Genomic DNA, 15,326 nt, shown 5'->3' on the forward strand with positions numbered 1-15,326 from the left:
AATTCATAGCTGGTTTTGATCTTTTAAAATTAAAATTAAAAAATGTGTTTCTTTCATTAACCTTCCTGCATATTCTCAAGTATGTTAAAAGCCCCTTTCGTATTTATTACTGAGCATGAGCACACACAGAAGATCGTTCGAAGTCGTGCCGGGATCAGCTGTCACTTCCTCTATATTTTACCTTCCATTGTATCGATGCCTCCGTCTACCTCCTTTTGCCCGCAGGAATTCATAATTGTGGTCCACCTTTGACATGACATTTGTCATCTAACGTCAAGCCCCCTGTCGCTCCCATAGGTGAACATCCTAGGGCTTTGTGGGTAATGGGGCTGAGATGAGAACTGGAGAGGAGGCTCTGCTCTCTGTAATGGCTCCCTAAACTCCAGGTTTCTTGTTTTAAAGGAGACCTGCCGAGGATTTCATCTCCAGTTGTCACTATGAAACTAATTGTTCGAAGAAAGTCTTCTCTATGTTTCTGTCTTCATTTTCATCATCCCTCATCCCACACACATCTTAGCTGTATGCGTCTTGTGGGAATTGTGCCTAAGAATTCAAATGATATGGGTCCAAATGAAAGAAACAGATAATCACTCGTGCTTCTGTTTGCAACAACAATAATTAGATCCTTTTTTTATTTGTTCTGTTTGTTATAGCAGAATGTGTCATCACAATTTCATGGCAATGTAGGCATGCTAAACCTGCAGGCAGTGTTTTATTTTTTTATTGAAATTACAGTGTTTATCACCATACCTGATAAGCCGGAGGGAAGCTGAAAGAATGGAGCGGTTGGGGATGAAAATGAAAAATGGGAGCGGGGATTGTCTCCCTGATTCTCTGTCTTTTTTGCTAGCTTTCCTCTATGTTGTTTGCTGTTTGAACCATTCACATTCAAAGAACACTGTGTACAGAGGAGGAACAAGGAAGTCCAGATTTGAATACATTTTGATAGAAGTCTGTTTAGCACCGATGCCTGGAAGGACCCTTCAGAAGTAGATTCCCCCCCTAGACTTCTATATCCCTCCTGCCTGAGTCACTGCTTGCTTCTTATTGTATTTCTATCTGTTTCCAGCTGTCCTATGGCTCCAGCTCGCCGGCCCTGTCCAACCGCCAGCGCTTCCCCACTTTCTTCCGCACCCACCCGTCGGCCACCCTTCACAACCCCACCAGGGTGCAGCTTTTCCAGAAGTGGAAGTGGACCCGCATCGCCACCATCCAGCAGACCACCGAAGTCTTCACCTCCGTCAGTACCTTTTTAATATTCTACAGCTCACCTGCAATTGTACCTCTTCATACCTCTCTTTTTTTCCTCTTCACTTTTTTTTTTAGCACTTTCTTTGGCTCCATCCTTTTTGGTAAAGTGTCAGGTTGCCTTATTGCCTGCCAGCTTCTCTGTGTTTGTTTATGAGAGCCGTTGTGTTCTCAGGCTATGCGATATTCCTTCAATCTTTCCAGGCAATTGATGGAGGATTTTTGAAGTAATTTGTGGGAGTATTGGCTGTGAGAAATATTGATCAAGCAATACATCTCTCCCAGGCACGGCGGTCGATACCATGACACTCGGGTTGGTTCCTGTAATGGAGGTTAATGATCCTCCTCTCACATTCTTTCCTCCTTCTTCTCACATTCTTCTTTTCTGCTTTCACCTTGTGTTCTTTATGTTAAAATCTATTCCCTCCCGTGCTGCCTCTCTTGTTAATCATACATACTGTCCAGCCCTCTCTTGACATTTCTTATATACACTTCAGAATTTTTATATTTAGTCTCTTCGGACTTGGTTGCATTTCCTTTTCTTTTTTTTGTATAATCTCAGCCCGGCACCTCTCTCTGTCTCGGTTCAGCTGCCTTCCTAACCTCCCTCTCTCTCCCCACTCTCCCTCTCTGTCTCCCTCTGTCCTCCCCTTTCATCTGGCAGACTCTGGACGATCTGGAGCAAAGGACGAAGGAGGCAGGCATCGAGATCAGCGTTCGTCAGAGTTTCCTCACCGACCCGGCTGTCGCTGTCAAAAACCTCAAGGTGCTTTGATTAAAAATTCCCCTCAGCTGCTGGTCGTTTCTCCCCCTCTCCTTCCTCCTCCGGCTCACAGCTGCACACGATACCATTAGCATAGAGGCGATTTGATAGAGGAAATGAATGCACCATGCTAATTAGCAACTCCTGAACAGCAGTACGTGCAGTCCTGAGAAGCAGCAGGAACTTTGGCATGCTGCACTGCCACTTCAAGCTGTGCTATAGTGAAGCTTTATTCTGCTGGTGTAACTTAGCAATGTTTTGTTTTCATGTTTTGACGCAGCGCCAAGATGCAAGGATCATTGTGGGACTCTTTTATGAGACTGAAGCCAGGAAGGTGTTCTGTGAGGTTAGTATCTTTTTTTCCTCGCTCAATTGATCCCAATAGACTGAACCTGACGGGCTATCAGCTGAAATTGAGCACTGTAATGAGCTGTTTGAGTGTCTGAATGTATTTCCTTGTTTGGCAGTGATATAACATGCTCAACACATCTCTGGGAATAATTCTCCTCATGCTTATTTATCATCCCCCCCACCTTCCCTTCATCCACCCTCCATATCTGGCTCCCTCTCTCCCTGCTGCAGGTGTTCAAGGAGAAGCTCTATGGGAAGAAGGTGGTGTGGTTCTTGATAGGCTGGTACGCAGACAATTGGTTCAAGATCAAAGACCCTGCCATCAACTGTACAGTGGAGAACATGACAGAGGCCGTGGAGGGTCACGTGACCACCGAGATCGTCATGCTGAATCCTGAGACTGTCCGCGGAGTCTCCAACATGGTGGGAACACAAAACACTTTTGTCTTACCCACTCTATTCTTTTTTTTTTTTAATAGAGAGCCATTTTGGGTGTCATTCCGCAACAAGGAATTGCTACATGAACAGCTTGAAACAACTTCCTGTAATTGTCAATAATACTGTGTATTTTTGTTCCTGGGTAAAGTGAATGAAAAGTCACAAAGATAAATACTTAAGGTAGTTAAGTCCGGTGCACATTTTTAATTAGATTATACTGACATCAAATGGAGCACACCTGTACACATGGGACATTCCTTATAGTATTTCCCAAGGTACAAATAAATGTAAATACAAAAAAAAGAAAGAATAGAAGTAATAAAATGGAACGAAATATTGCACGAACATCCTTAAATCCTCACAAAGCGCAACACCACAAACAGGGAATAAAAATAGCACCTGCCAGATGCAGCGTAAATGTTGGCTGTGGCAGGTAAGCATTTGGGTCACCCTAAATTAATCACGGATTAATGTTACATATATACCATATTTCTACCTCTGACTCATACTTAGATTTCAGAAGTAGCTGTCGAAAACAATTGTGTGGTTGGTAGAGATGTTCAGTTACCTGCAACAGTGACAGGTGACGAAAACAACGTTTAATTTCCCCATTAACATATTTTAATGGGGTACTTAGATCCTGAGAAAAGAAACACTTTGCCTCACACTAATTATCACCAAAAACAGGGATTAAGTGCAAATAAAGTGCTAATTGTGAACCTCTGAGTAAAAAATAAATCAAATCTATTTGCAAATGTCACTTTGCAATACCTGAAAAGCATTTGCAGAATGTCATTGTTAGCATGTGTACGCTCTACTGCACCAAAGCCTCACAGAGCTGCTAAACAAACACTCCTAGTATTGTTTCATATTAAAATAAACACAAAACAATTGTTGGACTTTTTTGAGAAATACAAAGAGATAATAGGCTCTAAAATTGTGTAAATTAATATTTATTTTTTCACTTGTCCCTGTGTTCGTGCACTGTACTTTCCATAGGTCGCTTGTCAGTCAGTCAGTCACAGTGATTCCTTCCTTATTGGATTTTCATGTTCATTGTAATTAACTACGCTTCTCTTTCTAACTATTCAGTTATTTTCATCCGTATCCCTAACAAAAGTCTTCAGCCATTCATGTAAAAGGATCCATTCCCAAGAGATCCTATTTTTTTTCTTCATAGCTACAGTGAACTGCGTGTGACATGAATGAATATCATGTTTCATAAGAGGTCGAAAAATAGACGTTTAGTGCTGTCACACTCCTTCTGAACATCTTTCTTTATATTTTTACCTCTCAGGCAGTCGCTCTTTGCTTCTCTTTTGCCCGTTGCTCTTCTCTGTTCACCTTCTGTAATCCTCTTAAACTGTCTCTTCGTCTCTCTGTCTCCCCCATTGTTCGACCTTCTCTGACTCTGCTGGTCTACGGTGGATCATCCCCTTTATTCTTCTTGTTTACCCACCTTTCCTTTCACTTCTTCTTATCATTTCCACATTCCCACCTTTACCACCAACATCTCCGCTTCTCTCCCGGCACCCCTCCTCTTTCTCTCTCGCATTCCATCAGCAGCTGTTGTTTATATTCATACAGCACCTGCCGCTACCTGCTGATTTAGCTGTTGACGTGCTGCTCGACGGGTGATAAGAATTACAGCCTGAACTCCTGCTCATAGTCAGTCTATTCAAATTCAATTTCCAGGTTCAAAATTGGCATTTTTGTTCTAGATAGAGCATTCGGGTGGAGCCGGTGTTCCAGTACTGCGGGTTTTGCAATAGCACATTGTCAGCTAGTTTTCAGAAGGTAGTGGCACATTGAAATGCCAAATGCCAAGGTTGAATTTCAATGAGATGAATCTGACATAAGTGAATTGGGGCTTCGTGGGCCCTAATTGGCCTTAGAAAATCCACAGAGACATCTGGATGATTTGTAGCTGTAATCTCCCGTCACATGTGACCCTGCTTTTAGAGGGAGATAACTCTCAATGGTATTAATTACACAAAAATGTACGAAAGGAATACAATGGAATTAAGTGCAAAATCACTTGTTTGATTTAAATTATTCATCATATTTGCATTTGAGCCACATGCCACATTGTTCAATTACTGAATGTCTTTATTCTAAGTTCCACCAAATGTTGGGGTTTTATGCTTAAATTAAAATAAAAAACTAAACTGCTGCAAAAACTTTGGAGGTATTTTAAATTGTAAGCTTTGGAACAAACCAGAGCTCCTTCACTTTCCTCAGCAGGTGGTCTCGAAAATTAGTAGCATTTAATCAGACAAATAAAACACTGACTTCATACTCACTGCACTAACACACACACACACACACACACACACACACACACACACACACACACACACACACACACACGCACACACGCTTTCTCCTTCACTTGTTCTCTCCCTCTACCAAACCGCTGCACTAACACTCGCCATGGTACCGTGGGCTGAACAGAGATGATATGCAGGTGATGGCAGATTGGCAGTTTAATGATATTATAATTACCCACTCGCCATCACACACACTCTCTTTCCTTTCCCTCTATATTTTATCCTCTGTATGTGTTTGTCTTTCTTTCTCTCTCTCATATCCACACTTGCTAGTGTTCAACCCAAACTGCACACAGGAATTACTGTAGTTTAACTTTTTTAATATACGTTTTAAATACATGCTTAGGCCTAGTGTGTGGTCAACTTAGGTCTAGCTGGTCGCCTGGGTTGTAAGAAACTGGAGGAAACTCTGAAGTTTTAAGACGATGTCTGGTACAAAATAACCAATTTTATTTGAGAAATTGTGGATTCATGTAGGCCATAAATCCTCCAGATCATCCACTACTGCTTCCCTTTTATTGATTAGGCTTCATAGGCATGTTACTGTCTTGTTTGAAGCGTTGCATTTCTTAAGAAAGACTTCTCTTTGATATTCTTTCTGTCATGTTTCTTCCAGACATCGCAGGAGTTTATCGCCGCCTTGATGTCTCGTCTTGGTGGAAAGAACCCAGAGGAGACCGGCGGGTTTCAGGAGGCTCCTCTGGCCTACGATGCAGTGTGGGCTCTGGCCCTCGCCCTCAATAAGACCGTGGCACCTCTTAAGGCCAAGGGCCGACGACTGGAGGATTTCAACTACAACAACCATGACATCACCTCCGAGATCTACAGGGCCCTCAACACCAGCTCCTTCGAAGGTGTTTCGGTAAGTGAGAAGGATGATTATAAAATAATTATAGATAATTCAAAATGATGGTTTATGCCCCTGTTAAGTTATGTATTATACTTAAATATGCAGTGCAGTGGAAATAGTCTGTGTGGTAGGATAAAAGGACCAGAGTGTACACTATTTCAGGAAGGAAATGGTGGAATATAGCGTAATTAATGTACTAATAACCGTTCACATGCATTCCCTGTACACCTCGTTAGCAAGACCTGTGAAATCTACTGCAATCCAGCGCAGCAGCTCTGCCACATAATCTGCTTGTACGAAGCTTATTATAGTCAGTTTTTGTTAATTCAGCTATATGTTTATAGCTTAAGTCGTAATTTGCAGTTGTATTGCAGTGCACTACATTATATAGAAATCTGTTTCTGAAATTCCTCCCCCTCATGTTTTGTTAAATAGATAAAGCAGGTTTGATAGTCCATAGATTTTTTTTAATCTCCACGGTCAAATTGATGCTGTTTTATTTCTATTTTGAGATGTTTTACATTTTAGAATTGTTTAGTTCTATTATTTTATTTCTAATTATGTGCAATGACTTGTTTTTTTATGCTGCTGCAACGAACAAAAAAATGTTGGATCAATGAAGTACATCTTATCTGATCTTATCATATGATATGATACACACCTGCCAATATAATCCAGTTCAGCACCACTGCAAACTACATTACCTCAATTAAAAAACAAAAACTTAAATTGACACCGCTCCGTGTTAAGTTTTGGCTTAGCTCTTGCATTAGATTCCACATTCTCTAAAGAGGGAAAAGATTTGAAAGATAATTAACCACTTATTATTGTCCATTTCTGTTCAGTCCTTGAGCTATTCAGAATCAAATTTGTGCTCTTTAAGAAATCTAAAGTGCAAAAAAAAAAAGGACGAAAAGAAATCGTGTAAGTCTCGAAGCACCCACAAAGATTGAAATGCGTCCCTGACAGTGCCGCCAAAGCAAAAATCGCTAAGTTGCTAATAGCTAATATGCATACATTTGGTGCAAAAATGGTCATATTGCCAATGAGCATTATTACAAAAACTCAAATTTCCAAAGATCAGTATTAATAACCCTTCGCAGTATCACTGAAAATACTTAGTTTACGCTATCTGAAGCACATTTTTGACGGGTGTAACGCCTTGACTTTCTTTTGTTCTTTGCTTCAAATCATGCCATCTTCTCTCATAGTCCCAAGGAGTGCGGATAAAAACCCCGGCAGCCCAGACAGACTGGGATATTACATCCTAAATATGGTTTATCTCTCTCACGTTTTAATTCAATGCCTGAACTTCGTCTGTCAGGAGCCGTAGCTTGCGGTCTGAACATTTCAATTTTTTTATGACATGCCCAACGTGCTCTTGGAACAAAGGCAACATTTGCGCTTCGCCACATGGATAATTGCAATCACACACAAAAAAGGGAACATTTCACTCAGTTTATGGCAGTGTTTATGCAGTAGCATCATTACCACATATCTTTTATTTAGACCTTGAGATAAGAGCAGATAGTGTTTGCATTTCTTGGAGCTATCAGCGGCTGCAATTCAACCCTTGTGAATTTGCCTGTAAGTATATTTATCAAAATGTCAACCTATTCCTTCAAGGAAGTAGTTAATCATTTGCAGCAACAAAAAAAACTTCCTCCTGTCTGTGTCTCAGGGCCAAGTGGTGTTTGATGCCCAGGGATCCAGGATGGCGATGACTCTTATCGAGCAACTGCAAGGTAAAACACTCCCACGCCGTCCTCCCACAGATGTTGTTTTGAAGTAAACAAATGTCACTTAGCAAAGCCCCCTTTTTTGGTGAGGGATTGTCGCAGGCTTCTGTAAGATTGGTCTCAATATCCTATAATTTAACATGCGAATGGGCTTGATGCAGGATTGTGTTGACTCAAGGCTCCACTCTAATTGGGCACAAGCCTTCGTTTTAAGCCGTTTCTGGAAATGGCATCCTATTTGTCACCAGTGAGTTAATGAGTTTCCCCGCACAGGATAAGGTTGAGGATTATTTTCTACCTCTGTTCCCTTTGGCGTCCTAAAGGATGAGGATTTATAATCCTGCCCCTTTCCCCTCACATTCTGTCTCATATTTCCTGTTGTGGTGTCGAGGTAATTTGACATCCACAATGAGACGACCTGACTTGCATCCCTGAATCACTGGGGGACCTCATCAGTATTCCTGGTCAAGACTGCCACATAAGCTCCTTTTTTCCTTCTTCTCCCCTTGGTACTTCTTTGTTTGTCCTTATTTATGCACCTTTTCATCCATCATTTCTTTTCAGTCCATTGTGTGTGTTTTCCGTACCCATGCATACCATTAATATGAAAGCACAGAAATAATACAATATTACCTAAATAGTGGTTTATGAATGCAATAGTTTTGTCGAGGTGTTTAGGGATCATGAACCAGGGAAAGAAATGAGTTACACAAGCAATACTAATTAAGCCTTCTTTCACATTTTCTCACTCTGTTTTCCTTTTTTTCCTAATCTAGGAGGCAGTTACAAGAAGATCGGTTACTATGACAGCTCTCAGAAGAATCTCTCCTGGTTTGGCAATGATGTTTGGATAGGTAAGATGGATATCATGACACTGCCTTCACCCAGCTTCCTGCGTCTGTGTTCGTATCCTGTGTGTCAGGCTGTGAGTCACATTTTTTGTGCTGTGACATTAGACCTCCTCGGTGCGGCTTAATTTAGATTTCTGTCTGTGTAAGAGACATATAATCATGGAGGATTTTTTTCTAACCACTAGATTGGGTGAAGCTAGTTATTTGGAAGCTGATACTCACCCAAAGGGAGCCGCCCACTCTTCAACATGTGTTGCTGCAGAAGATGCTCGGTTATCAAACACGGCAGCAGCTAGGTTTGACTAAACCAGGAGTTTTCAATGTCTAACGTTGTGGGTTCACCCGCAGACAACATTTTTTTACCTTTGAAAGTATGATGAATTAGCCGTAAGCAGTAGCAGTTTGGAATGTACACATGGATGTACTAACAACTATCACTGGATTTCTTTAATACTAACAAAAATGGAAATAAGAGATGATTTTCAGCCAGGTTCTGGTTGAGACGGAGCACCTTTTGTTTCCAATTTCCAAGCAGATTTATGTACGCTTATTTGTGATGGACATTGGAGATAATGACATCCTCAGAAAGCCACACTCTAAGAAATAGAGATGCGTTTGGATAGATCATTTCTGTGGGCTTGGATTTGACTGATTTATGAGTGAGAAAGAACGCAAGTATGAGCAAATTTCCAGCAATTGTTTGCTAAGGTTATTCAAGTAGAGTTTCCTGCATGAGCTATGTGTCACAGCCACTGCTGCGGCACCGACTGCTGACCGCGTTGGTAAGTGGGACAAGCCAACGGGTCAAATAGATAAACTGCACTTCGTTTATAAAACACCCAACTGCTCTTGTTTTTTTCATCTTTGCCTCAAGCCTCTCCCTCTGCACCTGGAGCCTCAAACCACAATAAGAGTTTGCTTTTATGACATTCTGTTTTGAAATACAAGCTGGAGCTCCAGTCACACAAACCAGAGCCTTCTCTTCTAGCTCTTGCTGCCTGTTTTCTAGTTTGCTGTGAAAACCTTTTACTGCTGATTTTCCTCAGACACCGAGACCAATTCTGTGGTTGTTTACTGGTCTGTCCCTCCCTGGAGAGGTGACATACTTGTGCCTTGACAGAGTTTGCCACTAATCAATCCTGTACGCCTCAGTTGTCCGTAGAGAGCCGCCTTTTTTTAGGCCTTTAAAGAAACGATCGGTTGCCAAGCTTTAACATAACCCAGTAGAGGTAGTGATTCCAGGTCAGCATCAGTGGCGAGGGATCGGTGACCTGTATGCACACAGGCAAATGTCCTTCAGCAGGCCAGCTGCCAGCTCCCTAGGTTAGCGTGTTTCAACGTGACAGGCTCTGTGTTAGCCCAGTTAAAACCAGCTGGAGAGAAACTGACTGGCTCTCCTACCTATCAGAGATAGGTTTTGTTGCCTTGCTTCTGTTACAAGTAAAAGTGCTGCATTTAAAGTCTTACCTAAAAATACAAATGTAATGACATGAAAATGTACTCAAGTACCAAAAGTAAAAGTCCTTATTTTGCAAAATGGCCCATTTTCGATCATATATATTAAATTAGATAGATAGAATTACTTTGTTGATCCCAATTTGGGAAATGTTTTTCGTTGCAGCAGCATAACAACAAGGCTATGTAATTACAATAAAGTGAAATAAAATAGCATTCAAAAGACGGTAAAAAATAAATATAAAATATAGACAGAAAAGTCATAGAGTATCATCATTCCTGCGTGAAGGTGTTCATCACAGCTGGTAAAGGTAGAGGTACTTCTAATTATATTCCACCGCTGCACATCTAAACCTATAATTATATTCATTATTATGTTATGTATTGTATTAGCTAGTAATTATCTTAATTTGTCAGGTAAACAGTAACTTAATTTGTCAAATACATGTAATGGAGTAAAAAGTACAATAATGGCTGCCAAATTGAAGTGCAGTAGTATATAGAAGCATACAATAAAAATAGTCAAGTAAAGAACAAGTACCCAAAATCGTACTTAATCACAATGCTTGAGTAAATGTACTTAATACATTACTCCACTGCTCGTTTCCTCCATTGGAGCTTTATTTGATTTGTCTGTTTACCAAATAAAGACACATCCATCTGACATCTACCCGTTGAGATGAACTGAGTCATTTCCTGCTTTCTGGTTCAGAGTCAGTTGGGGTACATATTTTTGACAGGGGGGGGGGGGTGGATTTGCTCCAAGCTGACAAGGTGGAGTGCACAGGGGGCTTTCTCAACTTAACCCCGCCACTTGTTTGCCTGCGTGTTTACCAGGCGCCTCTCTTGCCTCCCTTTCTCACTCTATACACGGTCGCCCTAACAACCACTACAGCTCAGCTCTTCTTCTAATCGCTGTGGCAACTGTTATAGAGCTGGGTCTCCATGGCAACACCCTGTCCTGATTCGGAGGAGGGTTTAAATAGTGCTGCGCGTCGACTGAATGGACAGTGGAAACATGCACACACACACACATGCACACACACGCGCCATTAGTTATGCTGTTTCATGCTGGGCACTAATTCATTCACATATTCAGTGCATAGTATTTTCTCTAATGCATATCATTATAGTAATAAAAGTGTGCTTTATGTTAAATTCTGTGTTAAGAAACTGAATTCAAAGGGGAAAAAATGAAACAATAACATTAAATAAAACAGGAGATATTAAAAAGAATGCAATTTAAATAAGATTAAACTAAGTAACACAGCTTTTAGTCATATTCGGATATAGCAAGGTTGAAGCCTTTAGAAAAAAGATGAGATATTTATGAAACAGTTGTGCACTGGGAGGGTTATGGCTTGTTGGAAAAGGGCTTTGATGAAGGCCGCAAAAAAAGACATATTCAACTAATGATTATTTTTAAAGATATCAAAGCCCTTATGTAAAACATGAAGCCACACGACAGACTTGCGTGTTTGATCGTGGTTGCAGGGTTGTATGTTTTTTTTATGAGCATTGTTATAATTTTCTTATTACCTCTAGAGAATTACTTGAAAATTCTAGCTTCATTTTGGCTCTTTACAGTAAGTGCTCTCTTTTCCTGTTTTTCTCAAAACACTGGCAGCATCCGTCACACTTAACGCTACCTTTTTAAAACACCTATATGTGAGTTGGGTCACTGCACATTCGTGGAAGTGAATGCTTTTATGTTGCTTATATAGGAGATATGCTGTAATATGCACAGATGGCCAAACATTTTCATAGACAACATCTTTGTGTGGAACGCTTACATTGAAGTATATGCAGCGTATCTGCAGGTCTTGAAAAGTCTTAAAGGGGCCCTATCGTGCTCATTTTAAGGTTCATATTTATTTTGTGCCTCTTTTTTGAAAACAGTCCATGCTTTAATGTTCAAAAAGATTTTTCTCGTACTGCCTGTGCTGCAGAACCTCTTTTCACCCTCCGTCTGAAAACAGAGCCTAGTCTGCTCTGACTGGTTTTGCTGACCGGCTTTGTTATGATTGGTCTTCCGCTTATAGATGTCCCGCCCCTTAGTCTACACATACAATGTGTTGTAGCGCTGGTCAATAGAAAGGCGAGTGTTACATAGTGAGGTCATTATGTTATGGAAGTAAACAAAGGAGTCTAATGGAGGCGTTTCAGGCAGCGGGGGGTGGAATAGGAAATGATAAATGAGGAAACGGAATTTAAACAGTATACTCTGAAACGTTCAAAAATGTGATGTACTTATTAATCATTCTAGGTCATATCTTTCTGACTGGTTTTCCATCAGACTTGAATTGAATACCTGTTTCAGGGTGGCAAGCATGATCCTGAAACTGATATTGAATTGCTTTCAATGAGGCATTAAAATGGTTTTCATAAAGTTTAAAATGCAACTCCTGCAGAACCATTGGATTAAGGTCATACCTCAGCTGACACCACACACACCACAGTGGTGTGACGACAGTGACAATGATCTAAACAGAGAGCATGATGGGAGTGTTGGTTTGACACTGCGACCCCCGAGGGGATGACACCCTGACACTTCCCTCTGACATCTGACACATCAGCTTCACCCCGTGCTGACACTCCTGCTCTTCTTCCCCCCTGACATGTAGACAAACACTCTGTCACCCTCTATTTCTCTCTCTCTCTCTCTCACACACACACAATTAATCACATTGTACGCACACATAAATGTTCCCCTGCACTCACTTTTGAGCATTCATGCTTACTGTATAGGTGCTTATTGTGCAGACGGTATATACAGGCACAGTACATATTGGCATCTTCAGGAGTGCTCACAGGGACGCACACACACACAGACACACAAATCAGTCCTACATTTAGCCAGACGGATAGTTGGAGGCTGTTGAGGGTAAATCGAGGCTCCCTGTCCATCTGCCACTCTTTGAACCCTCCTCGCTGAGGAATCCAAAAGCTGCTCAAGCATAACTAAGGGGGTAGTTCATATAAACACACACACACTTTTTACTCTTAATTAACACCAAAGGTTTCTATTTGCTTACAACTTTACTGTAGTAACCAAATTAGTGTTGGCATGGCTGTATTTTTCACATTTCTCTGCTTCAGACCCACATGGAGGTTTTGGAGTTTATTCACTGAAGCTAACCCGCTGGCTGTGTTCATGTGTATGTTATCTACTGAACTATTCCAGTGGTATAGTGGAGCTACTTTTAACCACTTCATGCTTTTAGAAGATGTATCTGTAAATATGATCATACTTAATTAACGGAGCATACATAAAATCTTGAAAGGCTTAGACTTATTATTTCTCTTTTCATTCAGGTGCTGAACCGCCGGCAGATCGGACAGTGGTGATCGAAGAGTACCGCTACTTGTCTCAGAAACTGTTTGCAGCTGTGTCAGTTTTCGCTGGCCTCGGCATCCTGCTCGGCATCGTCTGTCTGACCTTCAACATCTACAACGGAAACGTCCGGTGAGTTCACAAACAGGAAATTACATTTTTTATATCACAGGCCAACGGTGACCTGAAATACTCTCATCATTGGAATTATTCTTGTATCACCGAGTCGATTCATTTTCTAGTCAATCAACAGAAAAGGAATATTTGCAGAAACAATTAATTGTCCATTTTTAAGCAAAAAGGCCAAACATTTTAGTGATTTTATCTTCGCAAATGTGAGATTTAGCAGCTTTTCTTGGTCTTACAAAAAGTACATTTAATACATTTAATAAAATTGTCTTTTAAACTGTTCAAGACATTTAATAAAGCGATGGGCTTTAGGAATTTATGAGTATTTTAAACTGACTTTGGATGTTTTGTAGGCTAAACGGTTAACCAATTCACAGAGAAAATATCAACAGATGAAGGTGAACAAAATAGAAGCTTTGAAAATGAAAAGACTGTTTTGTAGTATTCACCCTTTATATTATTATCATGTTCTTTCATGTCTGTTGCTTCGAGGAATCGTGAAAATAAATATGTCCTTCAAAAAAGGCGGTCATCATTAAAAGGATTTTTTGAAACGCTGAGAAAATGAAAATTGATAAATAAACTAAGTGGGGGCCTCAGAGGTCAAAGATATTTCATTGTTACATCAGGGTCGGCTGTTTGTGCAGCAGTGAATGGGAAGTACATCCTGTAACAACACACTGCTGCTCCATCGGTGTGGAGGCTCCATGTGCTAATGTGAGCTTTTGTAGGGTGCAAACAAATAATTCACCTGTTCAACAGAGATCCTCACCTCTGTTGGGGTTAATGTAAATGCTGAATGGCATCGCTGCGTCTCGAGGTCAGTGAATACAAAGGCGGTGATTTGGGTGTGGCGTTTTTCAATCTAGCAGCTGGATTCGTTGTCACAGCTTAAGCATAGCCCAAGACCAAATGCAAATAGACCTTCTTTTAAAAACTGCCTTTTCATCTCGGATCTCTAAGCTTAATATATATCTGTGAACCCGCCGCAGCATATCTCTGATTTCTTTTTAACAAAGTATTTTTGTGTTTGACCGGGGTCAAAGGGATTTAAAGTCCCCCAAGTCCACGAGCTTATCAGGAGTTTTTTATAAAGCTGGAAAAGGTTTGTTTCATTTGGGATCTAAGACTGGCTTTGGTGTGCTAGTCGGGCCTTCCTCCAGCTTTGATTATATTTCAAAAACAGTTTCACGAGGGCTGATTTTAGCAGCCAAAACAGTATGAGTCAGATCAAATCAAATCTAATTTATTCCGTAAGTTGTTTTCACAAAAAGACTTTGCCTGCCAACTGCCTTGTGGAGAGACAGATAATCACATAATCATTTCAATTTTAAAAACAAGGAAAAGTAAAACACAATCACATTTTCCTTTTATCATAGCGCTGTATCAAATTGCAATGTTAAAAAATGATCATCTGAATTTGCAGCTCCCTTTAGCTTTACAGAGCTTTATGAAGAGTTTCAGCCTCAAAATGTGCAAAAACTATTAGAAAACTTCCAAAAATGCTCTGAAAATCTGTGAAGAAATATTCAATTCTCTGGTTTCCTCTTAAGGATTCATGGAAAACTGTTTTTTGATAATCAAAGCATCTTTTTGGATTTCAATACAAGCTAAAGTCTGATAAAAACGCTATTAATATCAACCATTTGATAAATATGCCGATTGATATGATGTTCTGATGTGTCCAGTGAAGCTACAGTAAAGTTTGATCCCAGAAAATCTCACAGTGAAGAGCAAACATCCGATTTTGGTCCTAAATAATCAAACGAGAACTTATTTTATTTAAAAAATATTCAATTCCCAGAGACACGCACATGCAAGAGAAAAAGCTTCTTCTA

The 15,326-nt window shown here is 40.5% G+C and overlaps 1 protein-coding gene across 3 annotated transcripts in view; it reads left to right on the forward strand.

Annotated features, from left to right (window-relative positions):
* The window catches only part of gabbr1a (gamma-aminobutyric acid (GABA) B receptor, 1a), a 61,397-nt gene that overhangs the window by 31,429 nt on the left and 14,642 nt on the right, over positions 1-15,326 (forward strand). For all 3 annotated transcript variants that reach the window (XM_063878234.1, XM_063878233.1, XM_063878235.1), the window contains 8 exons: positions 1,070-1,240; positions 1,913-2,014; positions 2,292-2,357; positions 2,594-2,785; positions 5,747-5,992; positions 7,662-7,725; positions 8,496-8,573; positions 13,341-13,491. In XM_063878234.1, coding sequence (XP_063734304.1) covers positions 1,070-1,240; positions 1,913-2,014; positions 2,292-2,357; positions 2,594-2,785; positions 5,747-5,992; positions 7,662-7,725; positions 8,496-8,573; positions 13,341-13,491 — 1,070 coding nt within the window. The remainder of the gene's footprint in view (positions 1-1,069; positions 1,241-1,912; positions 2,015-2,291; positions 2,358-2,593; positions 2,786-5,746; positions 5,993-7,661; positions 7,726-8,495; positions 8,574-13,340; positions 13,492-15,326) is intronic.

This window comes from Eleginops maclovinus, chromosome 3, assembly GCF_036324505.1.
Source record: "Eleginops maclovinus isolate JMC-PN-2008 ecotype Puerto Natales chromosome 3, JC_Emac_rtc_rv5, whole genome shotgun sequence".
NCBI classification, from domain to species: Eukaryota; Metazoa; Chordata; class Actinopteri; order Perciformes; family Eleginopidae; genus Eleginops; species Eleginops maclovinus.